Source organism: Mustela putorius, unplaced genomic scaffold (genome assembly GCF_011764305.1).
Source record: "Mustela putorius furo isolate JIRA1106 unplaced genomic scaffold, ASM1176430v1.1 tig00000242_pilon_pilon_pilon, whole genome shotgun sequence".
In the NCBI taxonomy this organism is placed as follows: Eukaryota; Metazoa; Chordata; class Mammalia; order Carnivora; family Mustelidae; genus Mustela; species Mustela putorius.
In genome coordinates, this window is record NW_025421325.1 from 4,285,376 (window position 1) to 4,300,651 (window position 15,276).

The 15,276-nt window shown below is 40.4% G+C and overlaps 1 protein-coding gene across 5 annotated transcripts in view; it reads left to right on the forward strand.

Moving 5' to 3' along the window:
* Positions 1 to 15,276, forward strand: part of PALLD (palladin, cytoskeletal associated protein) — a 417,425-nt gene that overhangs the window by 168,410 nt on the left and 233,739 nt on the right. For all 5 annotated transcript variants that reach the window (XM_045078298.1, XM_045078294.1, XM_045078296.1 and 2 more), the window contains exon 3: positions 4,703 to 4,881. In XM_045078298.1, the coding sequence (XP_044934233.1) occupies positions 4,703 to 4,881 (179 nt within the window). The remainder of the gene's footprint in view (positions 1 to 4,702; positions 4,882 to 15,276) is intronic.

The window sequence follows — 15,276 nt, forward strand, 5'->3', positions numbered from 1 at the left end:
TAAAGACAAGGGACTAAGTCCATTGATATACTTAGGGACCCAACATGGCGTCCTTATAATCTTAGAAGCTCTATCATATTTAGTATATTTCATAGAAGAGAGGTCATTAATTACTTGGATATTTCATCAAAGAAGTTTCTGTATCATTTCTAGAAATGCTTTAAGTGCAGTCCTGAATATAAAACCCTTCCATTTCACCAAGAACCTTAGAATCATGCAATTTTGATGGCTGTAGAGTCTCGTGTCTTCATATATGTGAGGGACCTGAACCAAGAAGGCTAGCCGACTTTCCTGAAGTCACTTGCATTTGAGCCTCGTTGCTCAGCCAACGTGCAAATGGTTCCAATCATAAATTAAATGCACACTTATCTAAATATTGGCCAGGAGCCATGCTGCCCTTTTGGTTGCTACAGGGATTCTGCCATCTAAATATTTGCAGTTTTTTCCCGTCTTGAGTCACACCCTGTCTTACAACATTTTAACGACATAGAACTGGTCACTTGACAGGTACTTCTATCAGGAACAATCTGACTTTTCCTAAGAGTGTCAGTGCAATAGAAATGACTCATAGTAATTGTTTGATGCATTGCTGAATATGGACAAATTTTATTCTTTCTCTGTACTATGTTTTCTGTATGTTACAATCTGAGAGGCTTTTTAAATATTATTCATGGAACTGGAGAACAAATAGCATGAGTGCTTAGAAAGCAAAAATCACATCAGTCTCATGGTCTGTAAACACCAACCTGTTCCACCATGTGCAGTTGTGGTAGACTGGATGACCCACATCAGAAGACAAAATAGGTGTTAGGCTGTCTCAGAAAATGCAGTTGTTGTCTTAGTCTTTCTGACATCTTAAAAGTCTATTTCAAGTATTTTATTGCACTTACTGATTAGTTTCTTCAACCTTTCATGTACCATCTTTGCTTAGATTATATTTGGTCTTAATTCATTTTTAGAAAACTGCAGATTCTGTGGGAAAAGTCTGCTAGAAAAGCATTCTTCAGCTTTCACATGACTGAACAAAATGCTCAATTAGAATCTCATGGCCAAATAAGTTGAGTAAATACTAGATTAGACAGTGTTTAATTTCTTCTCTGCAGGACTTTCAGGGCCTTTAATAAGAAAATGTGAATTGCAAACATCAAGAAGTAAGACCTATAGCATCTTCCAAATCTATTTGTCCACAGATCCTTCACTATTTGGTTTTTCATGGGAAGCAGATTCTGAAGTAACAAGGAGCAGATCACATTTTAATTTTTTTTAAGATTTTATTTATTTATTTGATGGAGATCACAAGTAGGCAGAGAGAGAGAGGGAAGCAGGCTCCCTGCTGAGCAGAGAGCCCGATCCCAGGACCTGATCATGACCTGAGCCTAAGGCAGAGAGGCTTAACCCACTGAGCCACCCAGGCACCCTGCAGATCACATTTTTAAAGCATGGAATATACAATACACTGGGGTTCAATTAAAAAAAAAAGTTTAGAAGTTTTTTTCTGCAATTAGGAAGTCCATTTCCTAGGTGGGAAAATAAGGCATAAATAAAATAGGCCTCAAATAATGGTGTGAAGAAATAATACAGAAGCTGTCACAAAGCGGTCAAATGAAAGATGTTAAAGTTTGTTCAGGACAGAGGTAAGAGAAACAGAACATAATTTTACATGCAGTTAGGTGCAAGGGACCAGAGGTACAAGATATGTAAGATCTGGTTGCTATACTAAAGAAGTGAGTAACTTGGAGGGAGAGCCAGGCCTCGGTGACATGGGATGGTATGGTCCACGCCTCACAGACCCAGCCAAACTGCTTACCCTTTGTGTGCCTGTGAGTCTCCTGGAGGATCTGAACTGATCGAGCAGATTTGGGATGAGGATCAAGAGTCTGCAAAACAATCTGACGGTTTTGAGGGGGCAGAGGGTGGGAAGTTGGGTGAGCCTGGTGGTGGGTATTATGGAGGGCACGTATTGCATGGAGCACTGGGTGTGGTGCATAAACAAGGACTTCTGGTACACTGAAACACTGAAAAGAAATTTAAAAAATTAAAAATTAAAAAAAAAATCTGCATTTCTGGTAAACTCACCAGTGATGCTGATGCCACTAGACCAAGGATCCCACTTTGAAGAGCAAGAAGTGAGAGCAGGGGTTGGCAAACTTTTTCTCTGGAGTCCATATAGAAAATATTTTAGGATTTGTGGGCCCTATACTGTGACGCAGCTGCTCACTTCTGTCACTATAATGCAAAAGGAGCCAGAAACAATATGTCAAGAATGAGCATGGCAGGGTTCCAAAAAAAACCTTGATAGACTCTGAAATTTGAACTTTATGTAACTTTCATATGTCACAAATTCTTCCCTTTTTTGATTTTTTTGCCAAAAAAATATATGAACATCTTTCTTGCTTGGCTCACGGGCCATATGAAAACAGGTGATGGGGCTATAGGCTATAGGCTGTAGGTTTGCTGGCCTGGGAGTTAGAGGACAGGACACCATACTCCCTTGGGTGGCTGGCAGTGGTTTCCTTATGAAGCACATCTAAGCAAAGCAATTACTCTTGCCCTCTTTGAAACCTTTCTTGTATTGTCATGCTTTGTTTTCCCACCAAATGTTACTTTGTATCTTTTCCATGGAAGATAAAGACCATCCTCAAATAGTTGCCCAGTTCACCAGGCTTTATTCTATTACCTGTAATATGTAATCATACTTTCTACATTGAAGGTGCCCAGCAAGCATATGTTCAGTTGGATTTAATCTGTTGAAGGAGCTTTTGGCTTGGCTCTAAGGAAGAGCGGTTCCTAAGTGGTTTTAATGAAGAGGGTAGGAGAGAATTCCAAGGAAGAGAAAGGATAGGCAAATGATGGTCAGCAAGGGCTACATCAGGACTATGTTGGAAATAATAAATCCATGCAAATATTTAAGAGAAATAGAGGATTTGTATAGGAAAATGATAAATAGAATCAGGGCCAGGTATAAAAATGGCTTCAATGACAGATCTGAAGTTTAGAGACTGATGTATGTAGGGAAGAGCTTTAATCTGATACAGAATCAAGAAGGAATCTATAGTTCACCAGTGACAGCAACATCCATTAACTTAATCCACAGTCAGTTCTCGTGGATGAAGATCTGGTCTATGACTATGGAAAGAGAACAGTAGAGAAGGAACTGGAAGATGATTCTTGCCTGGAATGTTCTGTGCAACTTTATGAAGATGAATGAAAAAAAAAAGTGATTAAAAGGGCGCCTGGGTGACTCAGTCAGTTAAGCATCTGCCTTCAGCTCAGGTCATGATCCCAGGGTCCTGGGATCGAGCCCTGCATCGGGAGCCCTGCTCAGTGGGGAGTTGGTTTCTTCTTTTCCCTCTGCTCCTCCCCCTGTTCCTTCTCCTCTCTCTTGCTCTTTCCCTCTCTCACTCTCTCGCTCTCCCTCACTCTCTCTCAAATAAATAAAATCTTAAAATAAAATCTTAAAAAAGACAAAGGAAATTACAAAATGCCCCAGAGTTAAGAAATACTGCCCTGTTCTTCCATCTCAGAAGTAATATGTGTTGTGTTGCAGAGGCTGCTCTGTTGACCAGGTGGTGGTAGTAATTATCTTTTAATTCTCAAAGTCTTACCTGTTCTTTGATGAGTAACCCATATTTAATTTTTAATACAATTTCTCAAGTTAATACTCGGAGTGTTAGCAGACTGGTTTTATTCTCAGGTTAAATATGGGTATATATTTAAACTATGCTATATAAGTACAGAAAAAAGTTAGCCTCTGATGCCATATTTTTACAAAAGGATGCAAAGTCCAGAGAATTTTATAGAATAGGAGACTCAGGAAATCCGAGTGCCGATTAAGAGGTAAATGGACAATACCGTCCCAGAGACCTCAGTGCTTTAGTTTTAAGTGGCACATTCCTACATATTTCTTTAAAAATAAATCACATTCGGGGGGGGGTGGTTTAGGGCAGCTTTATGTTTTTTTGTGAAAATCCTGTTGAGAGTCTGAGGCGCTCGGGGAATAAGGAAAGCGTGAGAGAAAGCGCGCGCTAAAACCGTCTGGCAGCTGGCAGCCTCCTACACCGCCGTCCTGGTTGTTTGGGAAAGGAAAAGTGCTGACCAGCAAGAATGAATTATAGTGCAGCCTCCGTCTCCCTACCTCGCGGAGGCCAGGCGAGCTGCTACGAAGTTTTGTAAATATCAGAAATGTGGAAATCATTACATCTGTTACTGCTCAGCTGATCAAAAGTCTCAGGGTCAACAAAAATATTGCTGCCTATGATTTTTTAATATAATGACTCGTTCCCCTTGATACGTGAGGTATTTTGAGCATAATGTTTATATTTCCCATTTTTCTTAAGGTCCGAATGATCAAGTTGTAAGGGGCATCTGCGATAAAACATTTTATAAGACACTTTGAATTTCTGTTCCTTTTGTTTTGTAACTAAAATGGTTTTTCCACATTTCACGATATCCCTTATTTCAAGGTTGATAAAGTGTACAAGATGCTTTACAAAGAAAACCTGGGGGAATTGTCTAGTCATTAATTTCACGGTCTAAAATGTAGCATTTCCTTCAGTAACATTGACACAGATCTTTTTTTTTTTTTTTTAATGAAATGAGCATCTTATTACAGGGCATTAGCCTCTTGCTTCTGCTTTATTATTTTAAACATCACCATTTCCTTTCTTTCTCTCCTGTCCTTTGACCTCCATTTGGCCTGCAGATGGTTCTGTGAGGGGAAGGAGCTACACAACACTCCTGATATTCAGATCCGCAGTGAGGGTGGGGACCTCCACACCCTGATCATAGCGGAGGCCTTCGAGGACGACACAGGTCGCTATACCTGCCTGGCTACAAACCCCAGCGGCTCAGACAGCACATCTGCGGAGGTGTTCATTGAAGGTAAGGGGGGTGCATGATTTAAAGGGGTAGATGGGACCTGAGAGCTTGAGTCAGGCTTCACTGGGAATGTGCTCTTCCAAAACAAGCAACATAATGACTCCAACCTCTTTTCTCCTGAAAATTTTATATGAATCGAACAGTTCTGACACTTGGGCATACTTCAACTATGTCTAATGTTAATATTCGTTCCTTTTAATTGAAAACATTTCAGCTACATGAACTATGAACTTGAATTTATTGAAAATATAAAGTCTCTTATTTTGGTTTCTTTAGTGACGAAAGAAAGAGGAACATATTGAAATACGATGTCTATCAGCCAGAGAGAGTCTAATTATAAATGATTTAGGAAATCATTCATGGAAGTGCTAAATGATTGAATATTTGTTAATGTTCTCATTTGTATTCTAGAATTTTTCCTCTTTATTAAGATTGTGTTTTTCCTTCTAAATGTACTATGAACTTGGAATCACTAGGTGGAAAAAACCTCAAGAATCAGTGTTGTATTGAAAAGGGTTAGATAGAGAGTGGAATATTTCTTTTGTTCTTGACAAGACTCAGCCTGTGGGAAATTAGTAGGAAACTTGATGTGAAAATATCGAGTTTTAAGTTATTATTGCATTTTGATCAATAATTTGAGTTGGAAATGCCTTAAGCACCACAGTGCACATACTGTTTCTAAATCCATAAATTGGTGAATAATCTATTAATTGGTTGCTTTTCAAAATAGTAGTTAAAATACAAAAAAAGATTCAGATCCTACCTTACTCTTCATCTTTTTATGTTTTTTTAACCATTTAGTTCTGACAAATTTCTTTATTATTTAACGTAGAAGAAAGCAAGGTATGAATCATAATTCATAGCTCTTTAAAAATTGACAAAAAACGTAATTTCAGAGGAATTACTATCACTGACTGAAAGTATGTACCTTTACTTTTAATAAAAGGATTCTCTAAGTTGTCTTTGAATGTAAACCTCCGTGAGCTCCTCAAGGGACCTTGTCCTGTTAATGAAAGCAAATATTTTATATAGAACAATAAAAAATACTTACATGGCACTTATAAGTGTATGCATACTTATGCATAATGATTTAAACTTCCCCGAATGGCTGTGAGGTGTTAATAGCATCTCCTTCTATATGTGGGTTAACTGAGGCCCAGAGGTTAAAGCAGCTCTTTCAGAGTCACCCCAGGGATTTGAACCCAGGCAGTCTTGCTCCAAGACCCATATTCTTAACTACTGTGTCATACATTTTAGAGTGCTAAACGAATGACCAAAAAGACTTAAAATTTAATAAGTTAGCAGTATTAGTCATGGGTTGGGAGGCTGGGTGGCAAACATCTTAAAGCATTTTAGAATACAATGAAAGGACTTAAGATGAAAGAACTTACAATGAAAGAACTTAAACTTGCATAAGAAAACTGTTTGCTAATGATGATCAGATAGGTCTCCGAAATCCAAGTTCAGATAGAGCCTCTTAAAATTAAATGCTTTATTTGCTTTCAGCGTTGCTGGAAATGTGGTGAGTTTTAGTGTGCATTGCTTTTATACTACAGAGGTTATGTGAAATCACATTCAATTTAATAGCTACCAAATAAGTTCAGCCTGTGTTTATTAAGGCCCTACTATGTGCCAGAAAATGCAGGCACAAATCTGATTAAGAGCCATTCCCTGGTATCTAGGAGTTCCCAGTCTAACAGCAGAGATGGACACATAGAAAACAACAACAACAACAACAACAACAACCAGAATACAAGGGATGTTATAGGTGACATAATAGAAATATATAAAGTGTTACAAGATACAAATTAATTTACAAGGTTAACTGAAATATATATATGAGATACACCTACTTTTCACATAATAAAAGAAAATATTTTTCTACCTCTTGAAACCAGTTTCAGTATCTAACTCTGGTAAAGCTGCAACATTCAGACCTCGGTCTTTAATTATTTCAGTGAGTTTGCTTCTTCTGTATAGAAGTTCCTGAACTCTCAGTCCTGTCCTGCCTTTGAAATCCTCCAGATGAGTTATCAGCCGGCAAAAACTAATTACTGGTTCCTGGTGTGCATGGGTGGCTCAGTCGCTGAAGTGCTCAACTCTTGATTTAAGTTCAGGTTGTGATCTTGGGGTTCTGGGATCCAGCCCCATGTTGGGCTCAGCGCTCAGTGGTGAGTCTGCTTAGGGATTCTCTCTCTCCCTCTCCCCTAGTTCGTGCTCCCTCCCACCCTAAAATAAATAGATCAGTAAACATATATTTTTAATCACTGGTTCTTTATAACATACACATTTCATGCCAGAGCTTCAACAAAGATAATGGATATTTCTCAGTGTACCGTTTTCCACATGACAACACTGGACTTACTTAGGTAGCCAACTAGCAATGGGGTGTCTGTGAGTTTAGATAGATTGTGTATGAAGGGAGGATGAGGGAACTGGGCAGAACAAGAATAGAGAGCCATTAAGAGTCAGTTTCCTGGGGTGCCTGGAAGGCTCAGTTGGTTAAGTTGTCTGCCTTCTGCTCAGGGTCCTGGGACTGAGCCTGACTTTGGGCTCCCTGTTCAGCGGGGAGCCTGCGTCTCCCTCCCCATAATGCCTCTCCTCGCCAGGCGCTCATGTTCTTGCTCACTCTGCTGCCCCTCTCTCTCTCAAATAAATAAATAAGCTTTAAAAAAAAGAAAAGAAAGAAAAGAGTCAGTCTCCTAAGCCTGAAGTAAGTTGCTTTAGAAAACTGACTCCTTAGTCTACGAAGTATAGATCGCAATTTAAAAAACAACCCCACAAATTTTAGTGTATTTTTTAACCCAAAGAATAATTACATGTAAGAAATTTTTATTTTTACTTCTGTTATTATATTTTTAGAGAGTATGTGCATGCGGGGTTTGGGGGGTTGTGGCAGAGGCAGAGGGAGAAAGAGAATCTGTGCTCAGTGCAGAGCCTGACATTGGGCTGGATCTCACAAGGCTGAGACCATGACTTGGCTGAAATCAGGAGTTTGGCGCTTAGTTGAGCAAGCCACTTAGGTGCCCCAGGAAATTTTTATACTTACTCATTCCAGCCCTGAATTAGACTTGCACAAATCTCTAGGGAGTTGGATCCTAACCATGTTGCTGTTACTGTGTGAGCAGGCAGTCGACTGTGGGGTCTATCAAGGGTAGGAAGGTTTGTTTTTTTTTTTTACAAAACTTCAAAATCTCGATAAAACCTTAGCTAAAAATGTAACCTGCTGGTTGAAAACTAGATTTCACTGTGTTATGCATCAAGTTTTAGAAGGATACTAAATCAACTGTATCTTCGGAACAGCAGCCAGCGCTTATTTAGCCTTAACTAGGAGCCAAGGGCTGTTCTTCATCCTCACATGGATTATCCTATTTCACCCTGACAAAAATCACCTCCGTTTTCTGGTTGAGGAAGCGGAAACTCAGAGAGGCTGAGGATGTCCATGACCTCCCTCACACACACCTAGGATTCAAGGATTGGAAGCCAGGTAGTCTGACTCTGGAGTCTGCCCTCTTAACCGCAGAGCTAAATGCTCATGATGATGGCGGCATTGGGGAACTTGTGTGTTCAAGGAGCAGAAGGAAGTCTGGGGAGGGGATGGCTTGGAGGGTTGAGCCATGGTCAGCACACGTGTGACCTAGACCCCTGTGGTTACTGTTAGCAATTTGGCCTTTATGCTAAATAAAATCCCTAATGATGGGAAATGTCACATTATCTGACCTGTATTTTTCAACTGTTGCTCTGGTGTATCATCGGACACCAGCTAGAAGCCTTCTGCAGCAGTATGGAGGAGAAGCAATGGGACGTCAGGAGTACTGTCCTAAACGGAAGGGGAGAGTCCGACGAGTTACGAGTTCAGAGTAGACCCCAGAAGTCATGCGGTGGACTAGATGTGTGTGAAGGGGATCAGGGACAACTCGGTGGACTTCGGCTTTACCATTTGTACGGACTGTGTTACTAATCTCTGAAACATGGAGGACTGGCGAGGAACAGGTTTAGGGGCAGAGGAAAGTAAGAGTTTTGTTTTGAACATGCCAGGTTTGGAATCCCTATTTAGAGAAGTCAGTACGTAGACATAAGAATATAGCCTAGCACGCAGGATGAGAAAGATATTTTAGGGAGCATCAGGATGTGGGTGGCAATGAAAGTTATGGGGCTGGGCATGTTACTGGTCAGACTCATGAGGGAGAAAGATGTGATGGGAGAGAATAAGGGGGACCAAGTCAGAGCCGGGGATGATCCTTCCCACCATGTTGAATCCCCAAGAGGAGGAGACGCCAGCAGAGGAGAATACGAAGGAGCCCCCGGGATGGAGGAGAACCAGTCAGAGTGGCAGAAGAAGGGGCAGAAGACAGTGTTTGAGGAAGGATGCTCTGTCCACTGCTGCCTCAGAATCCAATCAAAGGAGGACAAAGTGGAAACCACTGGGGTCCGCAGCTGTGGATGTTGCCCGTGATTTTAACAAGAAGGGTTTGGGAAATTTGGAGAGCACCAACAATCACATGGAATGAGTCGAGAAACGTTTGCAAAATATGGGAGGAAAAGCAACAAATAATCGTGACAGGAAAGTTTTGTTCAACCACCAGCAGAGATATGGGGTATCTAGGAAGGAGTGTGAGGTCAAGGAAGATGTTTTTTTGCACTTTATTTGCTTATTTGTTTTTATACCTGAATTACTAGAGTATGTTTCTGTGCTAATGCAGATAATCCTCCTGGACCATGCAGAAGGGAGGAGAGTAAGAATGAGACCAAGGTCTTGGAAAAGGAGAAAGGGAATGGAATCTGACCCACATGTGTGCTAGATGGAGAGGGGGTTACCCTCCAGGACTAGGTGGCGAATAATCTTAAATTCATGATAGAAAAGGTAAATGTAAGCATGTGAAATAAATACAGACATCTCAAGTTTCCATCACTGCCACCTTCTCCTGATTATGAAATGGTTTACACATGGGACGCCTGGGTGGCTCAGTTGGTTAAGCAGCTGCCTTCGGCTCCGGTCATGATCCCAGCGTCCTGGAATCGAGTCCCACATGGGGCTCCTTGCTCAGCAGGGAGCCTGCTTCTCTCTCTGTCTCTGCCTGCCAATCTGTCTGCCTGTGCTCGCTCTCTCTCCCTCTCTCTCACTGACAAATAAATAAAATCTTTAAAAAAAAAAAAAAAAGAAATGGTTTACACAGATTATGACAGCTTTAGGAGCTCCTGAGAGGGCAGGGTGATCCTGAAATGTGGGCTGAAGAGGTAGGATTAAAACTGACCTTGTAGGAATTAGATGGAGAGGAGGGCAAGGCAGCATGAAAGATGTGGGGAAGAGGCAGGATCCTTGAGCATAATTCAGGGTGGCAGACCCTGTGTGACATTTATTTGTAGGTTCTCTGTGCTTTGAATCATCAGATAAAATATGTGCCCCTTTAAGGGACATTTGGAAGCATGCAGAGATATTGTAGAGAATCCCACCAGGGAAGAGCCCCTCTGAGTATGTGGTTTCTTTTACGGATTTTAAAGATACACTCCGAGAAGCTAAAGGAGTCAAAGCACAGCTTTGGGGGTTTCTTACCTCATTTATTTTGAAATAACTTTTATAATATTTTTTGGCTAGCTTGGTTCTTAGCTCCATGACCTTGAACAGTTACTCAGTGGCTCTATGCTTCATTTTCTCCGTTTCTGCATGGAGAAAATTAGATTATTGTAAGGATAGAGAGCAGTGCCTGGCATACACTATGAGCTATGATTGCTGTTCTAAAAATAGGAATAAACATACAGGTAGAAGGAAGGTATAAAAACCATGTGTAATGTGATAACTCTGTGACAGTTACTCTTCATATTTTGATTTTTGCAGTCTTTATCCTGTGTGTGTACATTTTACTCTGCATACTCTTTTGTACCTTGTTTTAGACTAACTGTCACAACTACACGTCATTAACTTTTTTTTTTTTTTTTAAGAAATAGAAAGCAAGCAGGGGAGGAGGACGGGCAGAGAGAGAGAGAGAGAGAGAGAATCTTAGGCAGTCTCCATGCCCAACGTGGAGCCCCATGTAGGGCTTGATCCCACAACCCCAAGTTCATGACCTGAGCTGAAACCAAGAGCTGGACGCTTAACCGGCTGAGCCATCCAGGTGCCTATGTGAAACATTCTTTAAAACTCACTTTAATGTCCTTATAGTCATTCATCATTTATAAAATTGTAAATCGCTGGCATTGCTTCATTAGTTTTATCTGAGTCTTAACTGATTCTTGCTGCACTGGTGATTATAGCAACTGAGAGAGAAGAGAGGGAGGGGAGGAGTAACTCGAATGGGGGCGGAGTAGATTTACTCCTGAAATTTTGAAAAGCGACATACGCGCAAAGGATGAACTCCATTACCACTTTCACTAAAGTCCCTCAAGGTCGCAAATACATATTTAATATATACATACATTTTAAATGGTTGATTATGGTAGAGTTGCACACATGTATCTGAAGCAGCCACTAGAATATTACAAACTACACGTCTCATGTCACAGAAAGGCATTTTACAATGTATTGAGTGAGTAGGGAAAAACAATAATTTAACAATAGGCGTAATATCATCTTAAAACATTTATATATGTACACAGGGATAAAATACAGAAGGATCTGCTCTGAAGTTATCAGAGTTGTGGTATCCCAAATGATTTTTTTTTTTTTAATTTTTACTATTGTAACATTTTCTGGGTTTTTTCCTACAAGGAAGTATTAAATGGGGTATGTATTTTAAATGTAAAGGGAACACCTTTTAAAGGCAAGACAGCAGGTGCATTTTTGTGACATTTCCAGTGGTACTGCATTTCCAGAATAGAGCAGAGTTCATGGCATTTCGTTCCTTCACTGTGTGTGGGGAACAGTATAGAAATAGCATTTAGGCAGATGAACATTGGATAAACAGTAGATGGATAGTAATTGTAAGACTGGAGCCTCCGTCAAAGCTAAAAAGTGATGCTTTTTTTTGTTTTTTTAACTTTTTAATTTTTATTTTTTTATTAACATATATTATTTGTTTCAGGGTACAGGTCTGTGATTCATCAGTCTTATACAATTCACAGCACTCACCATAGCACAGTGTCCATCACCCAGCCACCCCATCTCTCCCACCCCCGCCCCTCCAGCAACCCTCAGTTTGTTTGCTGAGATTAGAGTCTCTCATGGTTTGTGATATTTTGATAAATACAAAAATGTTAACCAGAGACAGGAATGTCCTTTCCTGACCAGGAGGTGCCGGGCAGATGACCAAAGGGAGGAGACAGAAGGAGAGAGGGAGGGGAGAGTCATCTTGAGGGGGAACTTGCTGGCACAGATAAGGAGATTTGATCTGCTCCCTCATCTGCAAGAGCTGCTCTGACACCTGAGACAGAAGGTGACATTGAGATTTCACAAGGGTTGAACAGGTGTGCAAAAACTAGCCAAACATGTTCTTATCCAGGGGTTACCCACCTTTTTGGCCCTTTACCTTTTTCTGAAAATCAGCTGGAAAAAAAAAAAATTGGAGGAAATCGGAGGGGAAGACGAACCAGGAGAGACTGTGGACTCTGAGAAACAAACTGAGGGTTTTGGAGGGGAGGGGGTGGGGGGTTAGGTGAGCCTGGTGGTGGGTATTGTGGAGGGCACATATTGCATGGAGCACTGGGTGTGTGTATAAACAATGAATCTTGGAACGCTGAAAAGAAAAATAAAATTTTAAAGAATATTTTAAAAATTGGGAAAAAATGATTTTTTTTTTTTTTGAAAAAAGGAAAGGTTTTCTAACTCGATAATTAGAGGGGATTTTATTTTTAAGATGTACTATGTTTGGAATCACATGGAAAACAGTTATTTGTCTCCCCAGTTTCTGGCCACTTTGGGAGCATCTGTGATAACTTCTGTGGGGTTTTTGTTCCCCTGCCCTTTCTCTTTAATGCTCCTGTGATTCCAGTAAAACTGAGCTGTCTCAAGTTACCCATGATTTTCTGGTAACCGAGGCTACTGATTTTTACTCCTGTTTCCTCTGCTCACGTCCCATACTTCCTCTCATGGTTAAAATTTTCTCTATCGCCTATATTTGATGGTTTGCTGGTTCTGCTGCTCTTTTATTTTGCTACTCCCCCAGTTCATCCTGCATGGTTCATTTTCCTAATTACAACTCTCAGTGCCTGGGCATAAAGTCCAAACACTTTGGCCCTCTTATTCTTCATCCCACACCTTTCTTGACTTGCCTCCCACTGCTGCCCCCTCCCCATCATGCTGCTCTTCTGCGGTTGCTCAGTTCACTTTCCCCAAACAAGCATTTGCAGTCCCCAAGGTTCCATTCACTGATCCTGCCAGCAGTTGAAGGCCTGCCATTAGCGAAGCATGAAGCTGAGGCCTGGGAGGACTAGACATCCACAGCACATGAAGGTCATACCACATGGGGGACGTCACAGACCGCAAGTTCAAAACTCCTCTCACTGCTGCTTTCTAGTTAGGTGACCTTATATAAATGACTTAATCTCTTGGTTCCTCAATTTTCTAATGTGTAATTGGACATTTCACCTTTCAGTGAGGTTAGTTATTACAATCATTAAATGTTATACAGTACCTAGCAGATTACCAGGCAAAATAGTAAGTACTCAAAAATTGGTATTTCCCTTCTAACCCTTCCTCAGTTTTCCAAAGAACTTACAATTTTCAAGCAGATATGGTGTTGTAAGTGACCTGAGTAGTATAAGCAAAAACACAGGGAGTTCAGAGAAAACAGCACAGAAAACACTATTGGGCTTATCTTTTTTTTTTTAATACTTTATTTATTTGATAGAGACATGGCAAGAGAATACAAGCAGGGGGAGTGGGAGAGGGAGAAGCAGGCTTCCCGCTGAACACAGCCTGATATAGGGCTTGATCCCAGGACCCTGGAATCATGACCTGAGCCGAAGGCAGACGCTTAACCACTGCCCAGCTGCCCCTATTTGGCTTGTTTTAAAAGAATATCGAGAGGAGACTAGCTGAGACTTTCCTGCGAGAGTGAATAATATAACGAAATGTACAAACATGGGAAAAGACCAAGAAAGGAAAGCCCCCACGTCCTTGGCGTCTTTATGCAAAGTCCCCATCTTGATGGAGCCTTCCTTGCCACCCCACATAACACTGCATCCCAGGCCAGTCCCCCCCTTCCCTAGATCCCTGCTCTGATGTGCTTTCTCATTTCACCCACTACTATCCATGTCTTCTATTTATGTAGTCTGTGGTCTGTGTCTTCAAAAGAATGTAAACTCCACGAGCGCAGGCGTGTGGAGGCTGTATGTGTATAGTTCTTCACTGCTGCATTCCCCTTACCTAGTGAATGGACACCAGTGGTATGTTCAACTCTCTGGCTCGGGGTTATGGAAGTTCTGGCTGATAGAGCTACAAAATCTGGCTGGAAATCACGGAAGTCACTAAATTGCAGGTTTTAGGTTTTTAAATTTATTGAGTTGAAACTCCTTATCTTAGTTTTTGTTTTTCGTGGGTTTTTTTTTTTTTTTAAACAGGAAAGGTGTGCTATAGTAAAAAATGACGTAGGTTGAAGATTGACAGAGAGAGGAAGACAAGATAAGAATCTATTGTGGTAGTCTAGGAACTATATGAAGAAAGTCTATACTAAGTGGTACTTAGAGAAGTAAATAGGAAGGGACAGCAGACATTCCAGCAGAGTTACCTAAACCTGACTGTTAAAACATTAATAAAGGACGGGAGAAATGGAGTCATGGAAAGGAACGCTAGGCAGCCATCCAAGAAATTGAGGAAATGCGCATATGCTGAATGTATCTATAAGCAACAATAACTAATTGCAAAGAGTCCATATGGTGTGATTCTGTTTGTAGAGCTATGTACATAAGTATATGTTAATACATTAAATTTATCTGACAAATAGACATCAGACTATTAACATGCAGATGGCATTAAGGAAGGTACCCATTGGTCTGTAGTATTATGTTACACAATTCTGTGCTATTTGGTTGCTTTTCTATAAGCACATATTATTTTATATTAAAGTGTCTTTAAATAATGTAACTCACTTTAAATACATCTTAAAAAAGAAATGTCAAGAGTATACTTCTAATCATTACAATTATTTTAAATCTATCACTTAAATCTCTGACAAAACACATGAGTATTAAAGCATAAGTACAGTTTGCATTTTGACTAAAAAACTGATAAGGCCACCCTTAATTCAAAAACAGTAATGAAGTGAATGAATTTGGGAAAGCATAATCCAAAATCAGAGACCTTCTAACTCATAAGTGAAGCCACTATTTTGTTCTAATTTATCACAGAGTCAGAAAGCATCTCCTAATTAATGAGTAATGAAGACATTAATAATCCAGAGTGTAATCTCCCAGGAAAGGGTTAAAGTTTAAAATCATGAATGCTTTGCGCGCACACACACACAC